A 23,924-nucleotide genomic window follows, 5' to 3' on the forward strand; every position below is an offset into this window, starting at 1 on the left:
CCCAACCAAATTTGTTGCTGATGGAAGTGGGTGGGAAAATAAAGGATCATAGGATTCAACCATGCAAAGAACCTCAGAGGTTATGTGATTTCACCCCCTCATTTTATAGATAAGGAAACTGGCTTAGTTGGATACAAGTCAAGCAAGTAGTAAAGGCTAGAACTGAGATACGGACTAAAAAGTGGCAGACAGCAAATCCAACACTCTTTCCACTGTATTAAGCTAGCAGGTTGCTAGCTTATGCATGATTTATGATAGCAGCCAATAGCTAATTTAATATTCTTGCTTTTGGCCCTTACTGATTATTTTTACTTGTTTATGGATTGGACATTTATTCTATATTTTCTTGTGGGTCAATATGATAAGATTATTATTTATTCTAACTTGGTCTTACCATTTCATAAGAAAAACCAATGAGATCAAAAATGTCTATTGTTCAAATTATGGACAAATGAATCAAAAGCATTTATGAAGTATTTGTTATATGACAGATGCTGTCCTAAGTTTTGGGGATAAAAATACTAGCATATAAGTTAGTCCCTGCCCTCAAGAAGCTTACATTTCAATAGGGAATGAGAATTAGATGAGGGATATATGAACTGCAACATGATTTAGAAATGCTAGCTCCTTCCATAACAGTCTACTAGAAGGCAATGAAGAGGCCCATGATACATATAAGCATGTTCCAACAAATAACCAATGAGGAAATTTGAAGAAAAATGGCTGTAGGATTTTATCAGGGAAATGTGTGGGAGAAAGGGAGGGTAGATTGGTTATGTGGCAAAAGCAAGGAATGGCAGCTGAAAGGCCAGAATATGAGCAAAAGTCTTCCAGGATGCACAGACTTTGATGAATTTCTATCTCTATTAATAGAGGGAATCCTCATATTAATGAAATCACAGATTTCTTTAAGTGTCCTTATGAGTATACTTGTACCTTAACAAGATAGGAAACCTCTCATAGATTAGTCAATGTTTTTTGCTTTCTTAAATCTCCAGTGCCCAAACTTAGCAATTATTCAACAAATAATTAATGAAAATAGGAATCACATGTTTGGGGTGATAACAGGTGATATGAAATTAGACCAGAATCAGGGTTCTTTTAAGGCTTTCTCTATCCAATATAGGATTTTTTTTTTAAACTTTGGGTAAGAAGGTGACATTCTGTAGATAAAAAATACATTTTTTTTTTTTTTTTTGCAAATTACAGGCAATTTCAAAAGTTACTGAGGCATAAAATTTTAAGAAATAGCATTTCTGAAGCTCTATCTTAATATTGAGCATCTAATTGAATGAGAATATGAATTTCTTTGGCATTTGCTCACCTGTCAAGGACTGCAGGGTATTATAGAGAATAGGGTACTGGACCTGAGTCAGGAATATTTTTTTCCCATATCCTTTGACTCTAAGATGTTTTGTTTTGAATTATTAGAAATTGATTAGGCATCACTGTCTTATTAGGTGCTGTACAAAATATAAAGGCTATGATATAGATCCTTCTATTTGGTTTATTAACATGCAATCTGATATAGATTTACTTGGGACAACTGATAGTTGGATCTTCATAGCTAATGAATGCAATGGCCTAGTTGTAGATGGGTAATGTTTCATTCTTAGGTCAAGTAGTTTTTAGAAACTCAATATAATGACTTTCCTTCTGCCTCCCCTAGTTTTTACTTATAAGGCTCTTCCTTTCAGGGCTAAGATACATTTCTATCAGAGATGGGGGATTGGGAACACACATTGTAGTAATTGCATGGGACTCTGGGACCTTTTCCTCAGCCTCTACTTGTTCCATATTCATATCCATTACCAAAGGATCATGACAGACCTCAAAAAATCTCCTTAGGTTAAGTAGTGAATAAAGATGCTAGATAGAGCCCCTCCTAAAAGTTCCCACAACAGATAGACTCTGGGAAATATAGCAGCTCTCCATTCTCAAGAGACAGGCCAATGGTCCATTGGCCCAAGAATAGGTCTTTACCATAGTGGATCCTCAGAGAATCCTATATAGGAAAAAATATACAATATATTTTCCTTTCCTCATGTATTTGGTAATGGGGAATGGGAAGGAAGACTCATTATGAGTTCTTTACTTTGACCTCTTGACTTTGATAGGAAAGTCTTGAAGGGTTAGGGACACAGAGCTGCCCTGAACCCTCTGAGAGGAAATTTTTTTTGTTTATTTTTTAAGAGAAAATTACAGCTCTTAGTGATGATTGGCTACAACTACTTTACCAGCAACTGTCCCTCATTTACCATTTTACCAAAACTGAGGTGTTATTGTCCAAAGTTGTTTTGATTTTATATAACATTCCAGATCCACAGTTTCCTAATTCTTAGTAAAAGAAAGAAAGTGAGACAAAGTGTTAGATGAGACCCCACTGAATCTTGGGGAAAGATGGAGGCAGAAAAGAAAAGGAAAGCAACTTGCAAAATAGTTTATTTGTTCAACACTTTCATCCCCCAAATCCTTTGAGTTAAGTGTTATCTTCATTTTTCAGAAGAGGAAATTGAAGATTTAGGAGAGTTAAATGACTTACCCATAAATACATAGCAAATAAGAGGGGGAATTGGAATTCAAATTCTGGTCTTTTGAGTCAATTTATAGTGGTCTTTCTACCATACTATGTAAATAAAGGTGATAAAACAGTAAAAGGAAATTCTATATAATAAATAAGTTTTAATATATAATTAAATAGGAATAGTAGCCTTTTATGGCTATTTTTGCATTATTTCTCTTTTATTTTCTTTCCATAAACATTTCCTCATCTCCAAAATAAATAGGACTCTGTCATGGAATATTACTCCTTAAAGGGACCTTATACATTGTCTTGTCCAGCCTCATAATTTTACTGCTTTGGAAATGACCATAAAGGAGGGTATGTGAATTATTCAAGGTCACACAGAATTAGTGGCAGAAGCAAGGCTAGGTCTGCTAATTTCTAATCTTCATTTCAGTGGTAAAAGGGAATAAAAATGTATAGGATCATCTATTCTTCCATGACAACTGAAGACATTTTACCAGTACCTTTTCTCATTGTCTACGCTTGAGGTACATCAGAGATTCTATCAGTTATTATCGTGAATTAGACCTGTAGAACTTGCCAGTCATTTTAGAGTGAGATTGTCTATAGATAGCATTGTAAACTTTAGTATTTCTTAATCATAGCCAAGCTGACTGAAAAGATATGGGTGATTCACAGACTGTCCCCGTGTAGCCTGTAGACTATGACAGTAATATAGGAAGGCCTTTTATCAGCCTTCCACTTAATTCTTCCTCTCATGTCTCATTATGGTATGGAGGTGACTTTGGCTTTCTGAAGCTCTATCTACAAAGCTAGCTTGGTCATCTCAAGCTGGAAAGGATTCTCCTGTGGATCAATAGTGAGTGTTGACCTGTCGTTTGAAGATCAGCTCAGATAAATATGCAGGTAAACTGGCTATTAAGAGATGATTTAAAAAAAAAATCCATAATAACCCATTAACCTTAACTAATATGTGGAGGGGTTGGGATCTGTAACAATAATGAAAAAATATTGTAATCAAAAGCTTCTAGGGGAAAAGGGAAAAGGGAATAAACATTTATGTAGTGTCTACTAAGTGTCAGATATTATACTACACTGTAATAAGCACTTTTAGAAATATTATTTTATTTGATCCTTACAATAGCCATGCAAGGGAGAGGATGTTATTATTCTCCATTGCATTTGAGGGAACTGAATCAGATGGGTTAAGTGACTTGCTCAGGATCTTACGCCTAGACAGTGTCTGAGGCCATATTTGAACCCAGAACTTACGGGGTTCAGGCTCAGTGCTCTACTGTACCACCAATTTCCTCTTTTGAAGTATTGAATTATCTGAATCTTCTAAAAAGGTTAATAATAATTTTTTCACAAATTACAACAGGGTATTTGCCTCTAGTTATCTTAAATCTCAAGCTGTCAATGTGCTTTCAGTGCCAAATCTGGGATGAATTTGTTTGGCCTACAGATTAAGATGTTGGATTTGTATCCAAAAGATCTGAATTCAAATCCAGCTTCAGACTTTTACTAGCTAGGTTTTACCATGAGAAAGAAACTTAACCTGTTTCCTCATCAGTAAAATGGGAATAATGATAGTACTTACTTCAGAGGGTTGTTGTAAAGATAAAATGAGATAATATATGTAAAACATGACATAAATGCTGGCTATTATTAATATTGAATTAAAATAATATGTCATTTCTTTGTTTTCTTTCTCTACATCCATTATTTGCTTAGAATGCCACATAGCACTTAAAGTGACTAATTATGAAATAAACTTTATATTATATAGAGACATAGCATCTTGGGTTCCTAATTCTCCTTGTTTTTCAATAGTAGCTTAAAGCCGACTCATGGGTAATAGCAATTATTCTACAAACAGTATTCACACTTTGAGGCTATTGTCATACCTCATAGAAGTCTTATTATTTAACATAAACAAAAATAAATGATTAGGAAAAGATACTTTAGTCTGCATCCAGCATATCTGAAGCAGAAAGATCCAAATGAGCTCACTAATCTTCCCCTTCACCAGCATGCTTCCAAATAATAGTCAATGCTTCAAAACAGAAGAGAAAAAGATGACTTTCCCAGTCTTTTGGGGAGAATACATTTTGGTCAATAGTCCCCTAGAGAAAGGTACAATTTTCAGATTGTATAGCAATCAAAACTCCATAGTTCACAATGTACTCTCTAGAGTAGACCTCGGCAAAAACTATGCATGAATAGGAGATTTTCACAGTAGAAAGACACATAAGCTAGTTTCCCTGTGATCATGGGGGTGGGGAAGACAAACAAGATTATCAGTTATTTTCTTCTTTCTTTTGAAGCTTGAATTCTCCCATTGTAGGCCATTTAAAGTTGGTGGCAATCTCTTATATCATCTGGTACCTCGGGGTCAGGCAAAAGAAACCAAATTACCGCCTGCTCTTCACAAAGCCCTAGTCAGGGCTGGTCTTATGCTCAAGTCAAAATACTCACTCCTGCTGCTTTAATATTATGCTTTCACAGGCAACAAGAATGCTGCCTCATTTCTAAAGTAAGCTCTGAGTTTGTTGAAGCCTGACACTAAACTATTAGAAATGCAGGCCTTTGAAATGTCTCTGGATAGGATAAACCAACAGACATTCTTTTTCTTCTTGAAACTGTGGCATAGGGAAAAGACCTTGGATTCTTGAGTCAAAAGAACTAGGTTAAAAACCTGGCTTTGTTATTAAGTGATATTGGGTAACTCAGTACCTCTGACCCTCAGTTTCCTCATTTGTAAAATGGTGATAATGTCTATGAATAATGATAATGTCCATAACATATGTCTTACAGAGTTCTCATGATAATACTTGTAAAATATTTCATAAATCTAAATGATTACATTACCTATCATTATCCATCCAACAAGTATTTTTTATAAACCTGAAAAGACTTACATGAAATGATAGAAAGCAATGATAGCTTATGTTGAAGAAAAATTCTGGAGTCCATATTTCAGGTTCAAATCTTAGCGGGACAAATTTATTTCATTAGATAATTCTAAGTATCTCTGCTTAGAAAAATACAAAGTGATAGAACTTTGAAAATTTCTCAGACATAAGCCAGGTCTAGTTATAATTTATAAAGTTTAATATAAAGACTAAAATTCCTTAAACAAGAATAAATAGGATATTTAGATAACAGCTTTATTCATCAAAAAGGATAATAAATTTTGAAGCATGAGGTGCTTTAAAGAGTCATTTTCCTAAAATTATCTCCTTCTTCTAAATAACCCTCTTCCAGCTTGGTCAAAAGCAAACTTCAAAGATATTTTTATTAATTGAATTAAACAGATATTCTTTTTAAACTTGATTTCTCATCAGTTTTAGAAAGACGTTCTTCCTAAGTTGAGTAGGTTTTTTCCTTTAGAGAATGGTTAGGCTTTGATAAGAATGATTTCAAAAGAGTATAATGCAGGAAATTGTTTCAGAATTGTTAGTTAAAAGCTGATAAAATTATCTTATTTAGATTAGACCAAGGCCTTTAGACAAAGACACTAAGAAAAAGAAAAGATTTTTAAAACATTCCTATAAGACAGAAAAGGAGAGCCTTAGTGTGCTTTTAAAAGCTTGTTGAGCTTTATTCCAGAGCCCTGAAGTTTGAAGGACACAAAAATTTAATATAATTATGTATAATATAATGAATATATATTAATATAAAAGAACTTTAGAAAAACTGAGCCTAGTTGCAAAGAATATTAAAATAGAAAAATACCAAAAGTGCACATCTATGCATATAGTAACAAATTCTTCTTTCCACTCAACTGCATTTAATTCCTTCTTTAAGAAGTGAACTCCTCTTCACACCATGAATCACAGAGATAATTTCAGGATATTTGCCCTTTTGTGTTGCTTACCTCGGGTATCTTGCTTGCAATGGAGGCCTTAGTTGATAGGTTCTGAACTTTACTTCCATTGGGAAGGAGTAGAGAATTGGAAATCACACAAGACTTCATGAAAAAGTTAGCAATTGAATTAGTATATAGATGGAGCCAAGGGTAAAAAAAAGCATTACAGGTAAACTGAGGAAGGAAAATTGCATAATGCATAAAGGCAGGAAGGCAGGAAGCATATATGGGGACTAGAAGAAGCGGAGTAAAACAATCAGTTTACAGTAAGATTTAAAAGGATAGAAAGCAAAGGTCAAGATTTGGGTTTCAGACTACAAATGTTTGTTACCAAGCACCAAGCTGGACTAAAAAACTGGGTTCAATTTGTCATACTGAAAGGCTTCACACAAGCAATGTTTCAGCTTAGCTGCTTTCCCCAAGACTTGCCTGAAACTTTTACATAGGGATCCCCAACTACTATCTCCTTTTACCTCTTTGGAACTTAAGACTTCATAGACATGTAAACTGGACAGGACTAAGAAATAAAATGTTACATAGAAATAGGGAAGAGTAACTTGATAACTGTTTCCCATTCTCTCTTTTTGTGTGGACCCTCTGGACAAAGAGAAATAATTTACCTGCACATCATATACTCAGTCTAGCAAAGGATTATATATATCATCATGCTAGAAGTTATATAAAATTGAGCGACCAGAGTTCATAAGTATTATGTACAGTTCTCCAATTTCCAGAACCTCTGCTCTTTCCCCAGTATGACGATGCTGAAGCTGCTCTTCAACTTCCAGAGCAAGTCTGAAATCTGCTTTGTCATTTCATCTAGGAAACATCAAGGAGTTTTAAAGGTCATCTACTCCAAATGCCTTATCCTACAGGTGAGAGAGCTAAAGGGAAGTGCTAGGACATGTAAAGATTGGTATCTTCAGGTCATTGGGTCCTCTCTTGAAATTGATAAAAGTGGAGAATTGGAAATGATTGTAAAAGAGGGATTTTCCTTTCTCTATAGTTTTAGAAGACACATTAAAGAATGCTTTGAATCATAAGAGCTTGTCCTTATCATCAAGGAGGAAACAATATATAATTATAAATTCTCATTACCAGGTAAGATTTCCCCTTCAGAGAAGTTCTATGAAATGAGAGGTTAAACTTGACTAATGGTATCTTTGTTACATTCTCATACTATATTTTAAGCTATCAAGCTGTGCTCTGTATTTCCTATATGATGTCTTGCTAATAATAATTTTGCTCCCTATCAATCATTTGTAATGTAATGTATTTGTCTAAATGAACATTAGCCAAGAAGTCTAGGACCTAAAAGAAATTAAGTCAATTCTCAGAGAAATCACAGAGGGCAAGAAAACATTTTTAGTAAACATTGAAAGCCAGATTTCATGCTTATTTTTAGTACCTAGGCTATTAACTTGGATTTTCTATTTTGTCTGACACATTTTAATTTTGGCCCTTTGGGAAGCTCATGCTTAAAACGTGTCTTTGTGAGGTTCTGAATCTCTCCATCCCTTCTATTTCTGGAAGCACTGAAACTCTCCACTTGACTTCTGTTCCGCTTTGAGCTGACAAGGTTTTGCATCAAGAGAACAGGCTAACTGAACTCTGACTGAGGAGAAGATGGAAGGCTGGGTGGGCAGTAGGTGTTCCTGAAGTTGTTGAGATGAGAAAGCAGTGAGTTCATTGTGCTCAGAGAGAAAAGATTCCCAAAGCTTTTCCAAGTCATGCTTTCTCCCTCTGTTCTGACCCCCCCCCCACTGTCCCCCACTCCAAGGAAAGCAATGCAAAAGAAAAAAATCACATGATGTTTCATTTCTTTAAGCAAGAGGACTGTTGTATGAGAGCATTGTATCAGGAAGGAAAGGAGGTCAAGGTGAGAGCAAGGCTAAATCACAAGGTAGGCAGGTTCTTCACAGAAAAATGTCACAGCAGACTTTGCAAAGTAATTAGATTCAAATTTTGGCAGCTTGTGCTAATGATGGGAAGAGTTTTCCTATAGTCTTCATCTACACCCTCAATTTTCAGTTCCTTTCTTGCAAATAGCTCTAAAACATTTTGAGATGTTTGCCAGCAAAGGTGCTAGAGAAAACAAACTGTGACTACAATCCTATAATTCCAAATACTAAATAAAAAGCAGGAAGAAAGCATCCACATTAGCCCCCAACCAACCTCACCACTGGGATATTTTGAGTCACCGTTTATTCATCCATTTATCAATCCATTCCTCATTGACAATATGAGGTAAATTGTTATTTGGTCTTAATTTCTTTTCATCTACTGTGATATCTTATGAAAAAGGCTGACCTCTTTCCTGGGAACTTGTCCTTGGGGGAAACTACAGGAGGAGAATTTCAGAAGAGGAGGACAAAGAGTAAGAGGTAAAGACCAAAAGTTGGACTAAGTCTAAGTCAAGAATTTACACAATAGATAGCTAGAGAGACAAAGCATGTTTCCTCAGGTAAATCAATCTGATTTAAAAATCATGTACATGTCTCAGGGCAGCTATATTTTTTAAGTTATAGAGGAGGGAAAAAAATTCCTTCCAAGGATAGTGTAAAGGAACAAGATTATCATGCTGATAAGTGAAAAACTAAAATTCTTTTTAGAGACAACAAAACAACATTCCAGTGAACTGGCAGATTTCAGATATGTCAGTGCAGCTCAACTATGTCAGTCAATTGTTATCTGCTAATTTCTTGGCTATCATCATTTGCTATTTAACTTCTTTTTTATGTAGGAAACTATGTATATGAAGGCAAGTGATTTGTATCTATTACAAGTCATTTAAAAAAGCAACTTGAACACACATAGAATATAATTTCTGTCAACAAAAGAGTCTTTAGCTTTAATTCAATAAAACAAGCACTCATAAAATGCCTATTATGTGCCAGGTACAGAACTAGGCACTAGGGATACAAAAACAAAATGGAAATTTTATTTGCCCTCATAGAGTTTAATTCCTTTTGGACAAAGCAACATGTATATTAAGTAATTAAATGTAAAATATACAAAGGGATCTGTTTTTTAAATTATTACATTTTAATTCAGAGACAGCAAGGAGATACTGTGGATAGAGTGTTAGGCCTGAAAGCTTGATTCAAATTCAACTTCAGATATATCCTAGTTGTATGACCCTAGAAAGTCACTTAATTTCTGTCTGCCTCAGTTTAACAGTAACTCTCCCTTCCCTCATCCCTACCAGAGTAGCTGTGAAAAAAAAAAGATAATATTTGTAAAACCTTATTTAAATGTTATTAGTATTATTGCCGTCTTTGTCATCATCATCATCATCATCATTTTACACTTGGAAAGTACCATTCTGGGCTGACTCATCAATCTATAAAAAATAAGACTATTTTATCTACAATCTTAATTGGATCATAGTCTTAAAAGTGGGAAGAGATCTAAGAGAATCTTTAGTCTTAGGATCATAAATTTAGAACTGCAAGGAGCCAGGAAGGAAGGAAAGAAGGAAGGAAGGAAGGAAGGAAGGAAGGAAGGAAGGAAGGAAGGAAGGAAGGAAAAAAGAAAGAAGGAAGGAAAATGATGAGGAAAGAAGGATGAAAAGAAATAAAGAAGGGGGAGGAATGGAGGAACAGGAAGGGAAAAAAGGGAGGAAGAAAGAAAGGGAAGGAGGGAAGGAGGAAAGAAGAAAAGAGGAAATAAAAATGAGGAAGGATAGGAAAAAGGAAGAAAGGAAAATGGAAGGAAGGGAAGAAGGAGAGAAGGAAGGAAAAAGGAAAGATGAAAGAAGGAAAGAAAGATGGGAGGAAGGAAAAGGAGACAAAAAGGGGGAGGAAGGAAGTATTTATTAAATGCCTAATATGCTGGATCACTTTATAAATATTATCTCAATGGATGCTTACATTGATCCTGGGAGACAAATCCTATTTTTATCTCTAATTTACAATGAGGAAATTGTTGTAACTTTTTTATTAAATATCTGAGATGGGATTGAACTCGGATCTTTCTTGACTCCAAATCCATTTTCCACTACATCACAAAAATCTTGGCTGGTCTGGCATATTGGTATTCAGCAGTGTCCATGTAATAACAATATTTTAGCACCTGCTCTTTACAGGAAGGCTTTTAGAAAAAAAGCCCTATCTACAACTCTGATTTTCACTTATAACCTTTCCTACACCTAGAAGCATAAAAGAGTTTACCTGCCAATGTTTCAAAACCTCACATTTGGAAGCTGTTTGGGAAACTAACCCCCTTCATTCTGTCCTCCCCTCTATATCCCTCAACACTATAAATCAAGTCATCTCCTTCCCTGGAGTGACCCTCTGGTCTAACTCTGAACCAATGACAAAACTGAAAACGATCTTAGAGCCCCAAATGTTTCTTTTTTATTTGCTTTTTTTTTTTCAGCTCACATGAAAACAATGAGCAAGAAGAAATGGAAAGAAGTATTTTTAGGATTCTGGGTGGGAGGGTAAACAACACAGATGCCATAAACCAGCACAGGCAGTGAGAGATACTGACTGAAAAGAAAATGGTCAAGTCAATCACTGGCATATCTTGGCTGTCCCATTAAAAGAAGTACAATAGAAGACCTAAGGCTACATATTCTGTCAGTGAAATAAACTGTGAAATTGAAATTGATTTCCCTGTTAACATCTGAAAGATCATGAGATCTTATATTTCAATTCCACAATGAATTATTTTTCATCAATGCCAAATTTACATACAACCAGAATGGATAATAAATTCAGTAGATTTGTAGCTCATTAGTCCCTTTAAGAATGTTAAAATCTTTCTGGGACAAACCAAGCTTCCTCTTTAGAGGGGAGCATATTAATGACCAGTAGAATTCTCTGCTACCTAGAAGAGTAGAGAATGTGAAAGGGGAAGGGCCACGGAAGAGAATTAATGATAGACACCCTGGTTTGTTTGAGGACCACAGTAGATCTTCCCCATATTCATTCAGGTTCTCTCTCTCACTCCTTCCATTTTTTGATTTTTGTTTTGTTTTATAATGTTTGTCTTTTTTTTTTTTTTTCTAATAATGATCTTCCCTCAATAGATTCTCCCTTCATAGCAAAGGAAAAAAAATAACAATGAATACTCCACACCTAGAGTCCATTACAATTCTACTGAGAGTGAAAAGTATGAGTCATTATAGCAGTCCTTTGGAGATAAGATTGGTCCTTGTAGTTAAGTCTAAATTCCGATGTGTTTGTTTACCTTATAGTGGTCATTATAATGGTCATACATACATATATATATATATGTATATATATACATATATATGTATATATATGTTAATATATGTATATATTTCTCTTTGTTCTGTTTATTTTGCTCTGTATCAGTTCAGGTAAATCTTTCCATATTTCTTACGGCTCAATGATATTCCATTATGTATCTCTACTTCAATTTGCTTAGCTATTCTTTGGACAATGGGCACCCAGTTCATTTCTAGCTTTTTACTACCATGAAAGTACTTATGAATATTTTGGCATCTTTATTTGATCTTTTGCCTCTTTTGGAGTATTTCCTATTGTTTTTCTTCACCACATGAAAAATGGAGTATCTCTGATAGGATCATTATAAATTTTCTCTCCAGAGTTCCCAAAGGCTTTAGAACTCTAGGGATAGCATTCCCTTTGACCTCTTATAGAGAACTTAATTTAAGTTGTCACAGCATCAGTGATTAATTAAGTATCCACTTATTAAGCATTTGTTATGAGCTAGATACTGGACATACAAATATAAAAATAAAACAGTCCCTGTTCTCAAGACAACATTTCCTTAAGAAGAAAAGTTGACTTTTGAACCTAAGTTTTACAACTCCAAATATCTTATATCCATATACCTTAATTTTTACTCCTAAAGAACTCTGGAGGGGAAAGGGAATGTAAATAAATCTAATGATTCTTTTAGAAGCTGAAAGAACAACAATTTCAAATCTTAATTAGGTGGCAGTATTGGTAATAGTTTAGGTTTCTATAATGCTTTATTCACAATGCTAATCTTAGAGACCTGAGTTCAAATCTGATGTTCAACACTTACTTATCTGTATGACTCTGGGCAAGGCACTTAGATCTCTATCTGCCTCAGGTTCCTAATCTGTAAAATGGGAATAATAGTAGCACCTACCTCTCATGGTTGCTGTGAGGGTCAAATAAGATCATATTTGTAGATCACTTTTCATAACCTTAAAATTCTTTCTTCATTAGTTATTCTATTTGTATCTCTTGTTCTCTTCTGAAAATTCATGGTTCTTTTGGCCAAGACATATTTTGTTTTTCTTTTAAGACTCTAATTCAGTCATAGTCATACTTAGAAGAGTCCCTAGAGATCACCTGTCTAGTGTGATTTTACAAATGAGAAAGCTTATCCCTGAGAAACTGGTAAGTGGTGTAGATCAATTATTCAATCATGTCATACTCTTTGCAACCCCATTTGGAGTTTTCTTGGCAAAGATACTGGAGTAGTTTGTTATTTTCTTTTCCAACTCATTTGACAAATGAGAACACTAAGATAAAGGGGTTAAGTGACTTGCCTAGAATCACACATGTAATAACTAGGGCCATTTTTGAATTCAAGTCTTTCTAATGACAGCCCCAGAAGTCTAACCACTGAACCATCTAACGTCTTGTATTGGAAAACCAAAATTCAAAACTTGGTTCTTTTGACTTTTCTATAAGCTATTATTATTGTGGTTGTTGCTCTTGTCATTAATTCAAGTGAAATTATCCCCAGAGAAAGAAACTGAAGTTAAAGATATAAAGGAACTTGTCCCAGGTCGTTCAGCTAGTAAGTTTCAGAGGTCAGAAGCAAAATTTGAACCCAGATCTCTTTGATGATCTCTAGGGATAATTTTTTTTTTAACCATACTATGCCATATCACTTATTTTCCAATGAGATGGTACTCACAAGTCTAATAAGATAACCATTTTTCTAGAACTACTATCAAGTGTTTTATTTGCTAAGAAAGGTTTTAGATTTAGACTGCAACTTTCTTTTGGGAAAGAAGCTTCTTTAAGCCACTGTTCTACTTTGCCCAGTTCTTTCAGTGATTTGAACAGTTAAAACAATAACATCCATACATTGGTCAAAAGTTAATTTTTTTTATCAAATCTAGTAAAATCCTTTAGTTTTCATTCAGGATGTATTCAGAATTTTCTGTGGGCATCAAACAAAGATTTATTTTATAATATTGTCCAACCAGATTAAAAAATGAAATACACAGTTATGGCTGGAATCTCAACTATAGAATTCAAAAATAAAAGGATTATTCTTAGTAAAACCCAAAGCCACAAGGCAGGGTGATACACTAATAGGATAGAATGGCAAATTTGGTGTTGAAGGACTTGAATTCCAATTCTGATGTTACTCTGTGAACTGGATAACCTTAGGTAAGAAATCTAATATCTTTGGGCTTCCGTTTTTCATTTGTTAAATGAAAAATATAAAGATTCCTAACTGGATACCCATGGACTTACTTTTTAAAAAAACTATTTTGATAATTATTTTAGTAGAATTGGTTTTCTTTGCAATATGTTTATTTGAAAACAATATTTTAAGAAGTGATAGGCTTCATGGTATATACGTGGGGTCCATGATATAAAGAAGCCTTGGACTAGATGATCTCCAAGATTTTTTTTTCCTATTTTAAAGCTATCTATGATCACATATTGAATTCAATTTGAAAATATAGGACTTAGGGCATGATGTCACTGAAAGATCAAGAAACTCAACTTCTTAATTGAAAATTGTAACTACCTAGATAGAGCAATCTTTGAGTGAATTGCTGAAAGATGGAATTGGGATGGGAAATAGGGATTGGTACCCTGACTATACTTGAAGCAATCTGATAGGTACATATCAGTAGGCAGATGCAACACATAGCTAGTCATCTTGGTGTAATTTGTTTAGTTTCCATTCAAATCCTTTATCCATCCCAAATAAGAGGTAGGTATGTTTCCTTGCTCTTGTTTAAAAAAAAAAATCAAGGATTGCTACAGCACCAAATGGGTACAATTGGTAGATTGTGGTTTTTAGCAGAAGGGCAGCAGATGGTTAATTAGTATTTCAATGAGCACATTTCCTTTGCAATATACATGAAAGGCAACTTTTTCAAAAGCCCAAACCATTCTGCAATGGCATGGTTGGATAAGGATACTTGCTTTTTAAAAAATATTAAAGCAAAAATATAACAATCCCCCCCCCCAAAAAAAAATCCCAATAAAATAAAACTTGATGGGATAAAAGAATCATCGGGGGAAGTACTAGGATGGTTTCATTAGCATATTGTTCATTGACTGCTGACATATGCCCACCATTATCTTTCAAAGAGAGATTTTTATTTTTTTGTTTTAGTGGAGAGAGGTATGCAAAGAGACACAGTTAAGATCCATTTAGTTGTAGTGACTAGATTTTCCCCTGGATCAGTCACAATCCTGGTAACAAGCATCACCTGGCATTTATTGCCTCTGCTTTTGCAAAAGCATCTCCTAACAGGGAAATCATATTTTTCCATGCATTTATTTTTGCCCCCAGGACCTTTTGGAACTATTAGACTTCAGTGATGGGAAATAAATCAAAGTCTGGCCAAAAAAAAAAAAAAAAAAAGCTCTTCAACCCTCTCATCTTTGCCTGACAAGCTGCTTGTATTTTTCCAGCTTGCTCTGGTGCAGGGAGTTTGTTCGTCCCTGCTCATAATTCAGCCGACTTGCCTTTCATTGTGTTGTGCTGGCGGGTTAAATGAAGTGAGTGACTGCATTTCTGTTCCTGGCATCTCACCGAGAGCACATGAATGGAGGACAGAAAGAATGAATGAACAAAATAATTTTGATGGGGTTGCCCCAGGGTATTAAACAGGATGGAAGGGAGGTGGGGGCAGGCTGTCATTCCTTAAGAAAGCCTCTTCATTAAGGAGTTTCTGATGTCACTGGACCACTTAACAAACCCACTCTGCTTACCTCCTACTCGGACATTAATATGCAGGTTTATGCAGACCACCTATGCTGCCTATACAATGGCAAGATTTTATCGTCAAACAGAAAAGAAGCTGGTATTTCCCTTTTTCTGCCCATTCCCAACCCATGTAGCACAGTGAAATGTTCTGGACATTCTGGCATGCAGTTTTTTTTTTTTTTTTTAAATGCATTAATGTATAGTAAGCACTAAGCTATTGGTCAAATCCAGATCCCTGCTGCTTTCTTTCAAAAAAATAAAAAATAAAAACTCAATGGCAATCGTACTAAATCAGCCCAACCAGAACAGAGGGGAATTCAAAGAGAGCTCTTGAAGGATGGCCTCCAATATTTCTGATTGAGGTCATGCTTGCCCTTTACTGCCTCAGTTCTGAATTATATCTTCTCCCATGAATTGGTGCTGTGGCAAGAGATACAGCCCCATTGCAGGTTGGATGATTTGGGGACCCAAGAGGTACCTCTTCTGATGAATGAGGATGATAATGCAGTACTCTAGACTAAGTGAATGAAAGGTGTAAGAAAGTTGAATCCTTCAAACATGGAGAGGGAAGAAAAAGGGGAAAGAGAGGGAGGGAGAGAGGAAAGAGAGAGAAAGAGAGAGGCAGAGAGACAGAGACACCCACAGAAAGACTGAGAGAAAGAGAAAGAGACACAGATAGTCAGACTGTCTTAGGGGAAAGAATGAGGTACTTTAAGAGTCCCTAACTAAAGTCAAAGGTATAATAGTACTTGGTCCAATTATATTTTTCATAGGTACAGATGCTATGGTTTTGATGGAGAATTTATCATTTCATAGCCAACCCTGCCTCTGGCAATTATTGCCCATCTCCCTCTCTTCACCTCCCCCACTCCCCACACGTATCACCTCATCCCCGATCCACTCTTCTCCTTTTCCACCCCGAAACTACACCTTAGGGCAGGTACTATCTGATCTTATTTCTCTACTCATTCACTAGTCGTTCACACAACACTTTATGGGGGAAGGTTTGTCACTAGAGGAATATTCCCTCTTCAGTTCGGCATAAAAACCGCATTTCAAGAAAAGGAAGAAACAAAAGGGGAGGAAATACGAGCAAGATCAATCCTTACCCTCTTCTTAAAAAACTGAAAGGCTGAGCATTTCTTGACTGGAAATCCATTCATGTCTTTGTTTACCATTTTCCACAATGGAGAGTACACAGTTATAGGTCCAGTGTGCGGCACTTGGTTAGTGCATCTGTTTTCCTCAGTATCCCTTCTGGAGACAGTTAAACGAGAGAGTGGGGTGGGAGAAACACAATCAGATTTCAGGCAGCGAGTCCTTTCTTCACTCATTCATTCTGCTGCACCAGCTACTGCAGAGACCTTTTCCAGCTTTCGTTTACCATAGGGTAGATCCTTTTTCTTTTAATCATTCCTCGAATTCATAAGCACAACTGCCACACGACCCTTGTGGCAGCCCACAGACCATATGCAGCAACTCTCAGGGTAATAGGAGCCGGCGCCGAAGGATGCCGGGCTATTTTCCCTCCCCTTCCCCCTCTTAATCCAAATAGGAGTACGGGAGAGACTAGCTCCCTCCTGCTTTACCTGGCTGCAAACCCTTCCTCTCTAGAGTCTGGCTTTTCAGTTAGTTGTTCTTCAGGTGATGTGCCTTGCCGCTGTTGGAGAGAAGAGCTGTTTTTGATTGTACCGAGTTCCAGTGGGAGATGTAGTTAAGCAGCTGAGAGAGGGAGCAAGAAAGAGAGCAGGAAGGAGAGAGGACGGAGGGAGGAGATAGGGGGGGGGGGGGAGGAGGGAGGAAGGAAAAGGAAGAGAAGAAGGGAGGGGAGAATAAGATAGGAGATTGAAAGAAAAGAGAGAAGAAAGAGGAGAATGAAAAGAAAGAGACAAAGAATGAGAGACAGAAAAGACATGAGAGAGAGAAGTAGAAAGGAATAAGAGTTCATGAATAACTGAGCAAGGTTAGCTAAAGGTGCAGACACTGAATTAAGCAAAAAGCAGCATGCTTCCTTTGGGATGAATACAAAAATAGTTTCCCCACTTCATTTCCCTCCCCTCTTTTTTGTTGTTTGGACCATTTGAATCAAAGACAAAAAAAAAATTGCTCTCACTTATGAAATGCAGGAGACTTTCATTTCATGATCTTCTAAATCTTCTATTTTCCTGAGTAAAAGCCTTCTGAATGAAAATATAATTTCATTTATTTCATGAAGGTGTTCAAATGGAGAGAGAAAGGCAATAAAACTACCCAAGAGATTTCATCAGGTTAAGAAAGATGTTTAATCTTATATATTCCAATTGCCAATTTTTCTCCAGAAGGTGACAAAATATCCTTTTTATCTTCCTCCCTCTTGTCTTGTCATAATAAGAACATAAGATAGATTTGTGTTATTTTTTACTAAACAAAAATGCCTTATCTATAAATAGTATTCTTTATTCAAAGGCCTCAAATCTTAAAAAGGAATGATCACACTCCTTTGAACTGATGGAAAAGGACATTAAAAAAAATTAAATCGGTCTAGTTAAGTAAAAATAGAAATAAAACTTTCTTACCTACATTATTCTTTATACATCAAATGGATGAAATAGAAATATACAGTTGCCTAATTTAATCTGTCCATTTTTCCTACTAGATTTTGGACAATACCTTAGAATATTTTCTTTGGAATAAAAAACAAATATTCTATGGTTCCAAAATGAGAATTGTATATACCATAGTTTGAAAGACTAGGTCACAGTTATTTAGCATCAGGTCGAAGCTGATACAGTTACAGTGTTACAGTGTGTGACTTTCAGCAAATCACCTGATAACTTTGTACTACCTCATTACCTCATAGTCAAAAGGCAGAAAATGTGCAAACTTGCATTAATTCATCCAAAATGCAGTACTTGCCCACAGGATACATAACCCTATTTTGGGACATTGTGAATTAGGGATTAGGAATTGGATCTGTATTTCTCTGATATAGGAGACCAATACCTCAAGTTGATACTTTGTCTGCAATTTATTATTTCAGAAGGCTACCTAGAGAATTGGGATGTTAATTAACGTTCCCAAGTTACACTGCCTGTGTGTGTCAGAGGTAGAATTTGAATTCAGCTCTTCCTGGCTTCAAAAACAACTCTTGGTCCATTATACCATAATACATTTCATCCTAGAGTAGGAATATAAAATAAATAATTAAGTTACTTGCTCAAAGTTTTACAAGTAGTAAATAAACCAAGGCAGCATTTCCATTCAGGTTCTATAGTTCTAGACAATATTCTTTTCACTGGACCATGCCTTTCATTCAGTAATTTGAATTTTCTGGAGGACAAATGTAATGTAAGCAAAACTGTTCCTTGCTCTCAGTGGAGTTTGTTGAGTTGAATTGAAGGCAACACATTTTATAAATCAAACCATCCATGCACTAATGGATGCTCTAGTGACTTTGTGGAGTTAAGCAGATAGGAGAGTCATTTATTACATTGTTAATTGGGGGAAATTAGGTTCTTTGTAAAATCTATGTTTTGCATTGAAATGACTTTTAAGTCAAGAAGTTCTCCATAAAGTGAGAAATGGAAAGGGACAAGTTTTTAGAAGGTTTAGAAAAGGAAGAGATCATAGGGATTATGCAGTATAGGGCTTCTTACCCTTTTTTGTAATATGGGATAATATTTATAAACGAAACAAAACAAAACTCCAAAACTTAGCATGTAAACATTTCATAAATGCTTATTTCCTTCCTCCTTTATGAATCTCTTTGGCTGTACAATGAAACCTCTGAATTCCTTACAGAATAGTGCTTTTAAAATGTATAAAAATAAATCAAGTCAATAAGGATCTATTAAGTATTTACTATGTGTCCGATACTTTGCTAATAATTGGGGATATAAGACAGAAACAGTCCCTGCTTTTAAGGGTTGACAGTCTAATGGGGGGAGATAACATGTAAACAATCATATACAAACAAGATAAATATAGGATAAATGGGAAAAATCATGGGTTAGGCACTAACATTAAGGAGGATCCAGACAGATTTCTTACAGAAAATGGGATTTTAGCTGAGACTTGAAGGAAGCCATTTATGAGAAAGAAAACCAATTATGCTGAAATATAGTAATCAAATTTATTTTTAAAAGTCCATGGACTACAGGCTAAGTACCTCTGATCCAATGTAACTATCTTATTTACAGCTAAAAACAATAACAACAACAACAAACCCAAGGCCCAAGGAGGTTACATTATTTGCTTGAAGAAATCCGGCTAGTTATCAATAGAAACGAGATTAGAATTTATATCTCCTGATTCTTATTCAGTCATTTCATTCTCTCTGCACCATTCAGCTCAGATCTCTTTTTGAAGCAGGCTCACATGGCATATGATTTTCCTGGAATATGTAATATTATTGCTTTAAAAGCTCTAGCTTGTAGACGAGGTGGACTAATTGAAAAGATGGGTCAATTGTTTGCACTGTATCAGTTAGAAAAAAGGTGACATCATTGCTTCTACTCATACTTCTGTTTTCACAAACCTGCAGCCTGGATGCTTGTCCCTAGGTGCATTCACGTAATGATGACTGGCACTAAGGAGCTGGGCCTATTGCCTCTGGCAGACTGCTGAAAGAGATACACCCTTTCCTCAGGCTGCCATCAGTAACTGCAGAACCTTGCCATTTCAGAAAGCATCACATTCCGCTGGGAGCCCCAGCCAGCTGAAATGAAACTCCCATAATATTTCCCCTCCAGCTTGAGAGCCCTATTGAGGATGAATGAGACTGACTCTCCACTCTGAAGGTCAACAATCATTCCAGTTCCCCTTTAAGACTACAGAGTAATTTCTATGAAACTGTAACCTTGGTGTTTCACCTCATTCTAAGGGAAAACCCCAATGTGTGATGAGATCTCTTGAATGCTGTGTTTTCAATTTGAAGTGCCACTTTTTTCTTCTTCTTTTTGTCCTTTAAAAAAATGTAAATACTCTCCTTTTCAAATATGGATTTGGATGTGAACCTGAGTGTAAGGCAGATGAGATGTAATTTTAAAAAAAGATTAAATATATCTGTAGGGAGGTGCACATACATATTTGAAAATGTTTTGATATTTTTTTAAAACATCTCTTTATTTCTAAATATCTGCCTCCTTGCCTCTACTACCCAGAGAGTTATCCCATATAAACGGAAAAAAAAAAGATGACAAAGAAAGAAAGCTAGAACAAAAGTGTTCAATGTAATTAACCATCATATCAATCAAGTCTGATGGTATATGCTATATTCTGAATATATATTTTCCCCCTACAAAGGAGGGAAGAAAGAAAGAAGAGAACATTTTAATTAGTCATTATAACATAATTACATAATATTTTATGCAGGGAGTTCTAAAAGTATTAATGCAGTTTTAAGCTTAATAGTTTAAAATTACATTAATATTCTGTATAAGGTATCTCAAAAATCTTAATGTAATTTAGGCTTTTAAAAATCAAACAGCCCTAAAATTTTTGAGGTATTCTTTGTATGTGTGTTTGAATATATATATATGCATATATATGTATATATAGACATATATACATATATATGCATATATATACATATGTGTATATATAATTCCATATACATATGTATATAGATATGCATATGTATGTCTGTATATATACATGTGTGTATCAACACATACACAAGCATATATTCCCACACATAAAGCTCAAATGAATTTGGCATGTGAAATTGTGGGAGCATTTAAATTTTAAGAAGGGAAACCTCTATTAGAATTCAAGAGCCAGAATTTCAGGTTTCTTCTTCTACTATTATCTTTGTGGCCTTAGGTATTTAAATTGTCTGAGACCTAGTTTTGGGTCTCAACTGTAAAATGGTGCCAATAAAACCAGTATTACTTATCTCTTAGGGTTTGTTGTGAAGATCAAATGAGATTAATAGGTGTAAATTATTTTGTAGTCGATAAGGTTAAATGTAAACATTAGTAGTAAGACACTCTAAGTCAGGGGATACACTCAAACACATACATATTTATTTGTTTTATGGACTCTTGGCAGTTTGGTGAAACTTATGGGCTGCTTTGCAGTATAATTCTCTTAAATGAACAACAAAATGCAAAAGTTCTACTGAAGTTTAAGCTTAATAGTTTAAAATTACATTAATACTCTATCCAAGCCCTGTACAAGAAATATAAAATATGTATATGTACCTATAAATATTCACAGACCTCATATTAAGAATCCTTTCCTAAGTGAATTGCCCCATATCAGAAAAAAAAACTTGAATTCATATCTTCCTGCCCAAAATCCTACACTTTATCCACCGTGCTGCTTATTAAACCCATAGACTTTGACATGAATGGAAAAAAACCCCACAACATGAAAATGCTGCGTAAGGCACAGGAACCTCTATAAATATAAGATATTAGAATTCTACACAGATATAATAATATCTATAATGATTTTGAGAATAAACTGCCATAAACAGGTTAAAGGTGTCTTTATTGAGTGACATGAATAGATTTATCTCAACAGCAATTTCATGAGCATACAGAAGAAATCGATAGACAATAAACAATAGAATAACCATTTAGTGAAAAATGATCCTCAAGGAAAAAATACAATTAAACCACCTGCTAGGGCATGTTGTACTTTCTACTTTAGTCCCGGGCCTCCATCTCATGTTGACATCTCTGGTCACTGTACTATTGATATACTTAAATAAGAGATTCAAAACAACAGTAATAGCCTAAATTTGTAGAGCCATTTAAAGTTCAAAATATATATCAATTAGATCAAGTGTTCATAAAGATGATTTTCCTGGCATGTTACTGCCACTGTTCACCCCTGAACTAGGTATTCTAGCTCCTGCTGGAATTATGTTATATCTAGGTTATATTCTGGTTATTTTCATATTATTCCAAGTTTGTACTATACTCTTCATTAACCCTCCTTTCCACCTCCCTCCCCCACCTTGCGGATCTTATTTTTTATTTATACTAATCAAATCAACAGTACCATTCTTGGAAAGGAATCTAATCCATTTCCCTATGCCTCCATTTATCACTTCTGTGACTTCCCAATCTAGAATATCCCTGATTGGTCATCACTTTCCTTATTTTAGAATATAAATTTCTCAAGGGCAGGGAATTGTCTCAATTTTCACATGCATATTCCCAGGATATATCACAGTATCTTTGCCCATAATAAGCCCTCAAAATTTTTTTCTTTGTTTATTTTCATCATTAATCAATTCATTTAATCCTCATAATAACATTACATGATGTATATTATCATACCCATTTTATAGATAAGAAACAAATTTTGGGGGTTGAATTGATTTATCCAAAATTTATCAACTCACATGTGTGGGAACTGGGAATTGAACCCCAAACTTTTCATTTTCAGTCCAGTCCATTTCAGTTCAGTCCATTTCCACTACAATTCTGTCAAAAAGCCAATCACAGATTATATTCTTTTTCTGTGAAAAAAAAAACACATCTTGTTTTTAAAGGATTTTAAACAATCCATACTTTTACAAAATACATTTAAAAATTAAGAACTAGAAGTGACTGTAAAAATAATCTATTATTACCCTTTGGTTTAGCAGAGGTTCCAAAGAGGCCAATGGCTGCAGAATTAGTTAGTAACAGATGTAGGATTCAAATGCAGCTCCTCTCTGACTCCATTTTCTTTGGTTTTCCTTTATTTTATTAATTAATATTTCAAAGGAAATGTAATGGAACTAAAATACATACAATGAAATTTAAAATAGTGTGCTTCTTCTCATTGAGAAGACAAGAAAAAATTGCAGAAGAACAGAAAGATCCACAGTAGAGGGAATATGGATGCCCATGATTTCTTAAAGAAAATACTTGTTGCAGAGAGAAAATCACCACCAGACTTCAAAACTGACTATATTTTTAACATTCTGATGTTCTGTCTTCTCTTCTTGCTTTCATTTTTTTCTTCCTATGATCTTAACATTTAACAATAAGAACAAAATTTCCCCCTAATTGTTAATTTGTGAATTTTTCATTTTGGGGATTTGTTTTAATGCTTTTGATAGTTCTTCCTCCCTCCCTTCCTCCCTTCCTCTATCATCTACTTACCCCTCCCAGAAAAAAAATCTTCTCCTATACAGATAACTAAAATAAAACATATCAGCTTATTTCTTATTTAAATATATTAATTAGCTATGATTGAAATGCACATTAGCTAAGAAGTAGACTTACATGCTTTATCATCATTCTTTTGAAGTTATGATTAGTTTCTGAACTTTGTTTTTTTGTATTCTTTCAAAGTGTTTTTCTTTGGATTTTTTCTCTGTGTTTTTCTCTAGATTTTGCTTATTTCATAGTGTATTGGTTCATACGAGTTTTGGGTTTTTTTTTCTGAATCTATCTTTTATCATTTCTTAGAGCACAATAATATTCCATTATCTATTTATCTATATAGATCTATTTCTCAGTTTATGAGTAACTATTTTGCTTCTTGTTTTTTGTTACAACAAAAAATGATGCTCTAAGTAGTTTGTACATATGGGTCTTTTCCTTCTGTTTTTGATCTCTTTAGGGCATATGTCTAGTATGCTTTACATACATACACTCATTTTTTTTC

The 23,924-nt window shown here is 34.9% G+C and overlaps 1 protein-coding gene and 1 long non-coding RNA gene across 2 annotated transcripts in view; one reads left to right on the forward strand and one right to left on the reverse strand.

The window, feature by feature from the left end:
- SGK1 (serum/glucocorticoid regulated kinase 1) overlaps positions 1–16,795 on the reverse strand; it is a 155,233-nt gene extending 138,438 nt beyond the window's left edge. The window contains exon 1 of the mRNA XM_051997793.1: positions 16,442–16,795. Coding sequence (XP_051853753.1) covers positions 16,442–16,666 — 225 coding nt within the window. The 5' untranslated portion in view covers positions 16,667–16,795. The remainder of the gene's footprint in view (positions 1–16,441) is intronic.
- Positions 1–23,924, forward strand: part of LOC127562235 (uncharacterized) — a 171,661-nt gene that overhangs the window by 128,653 nt on the left and 19,084 nt on the right. The gene's annotated exons all lie outside the window — the stretch shown is intronic.

Source organism: Antechinus flavipes, chromosome 4 (genome assembly GCF_016432865.1).
Source record: "Antechinus flavipes isolate AdamAnt ecotype Samford, QLD, Australia chromosome 4, AdamAnt_v2, whole genome shotgun sequence".
NCBI classification, from domain to species: Eukaryota; Metazoa; Chordata; class Mammalia; order Dasyuromorphia; family Dasyuridae; genus Antechinus; species Antechinus flavipes.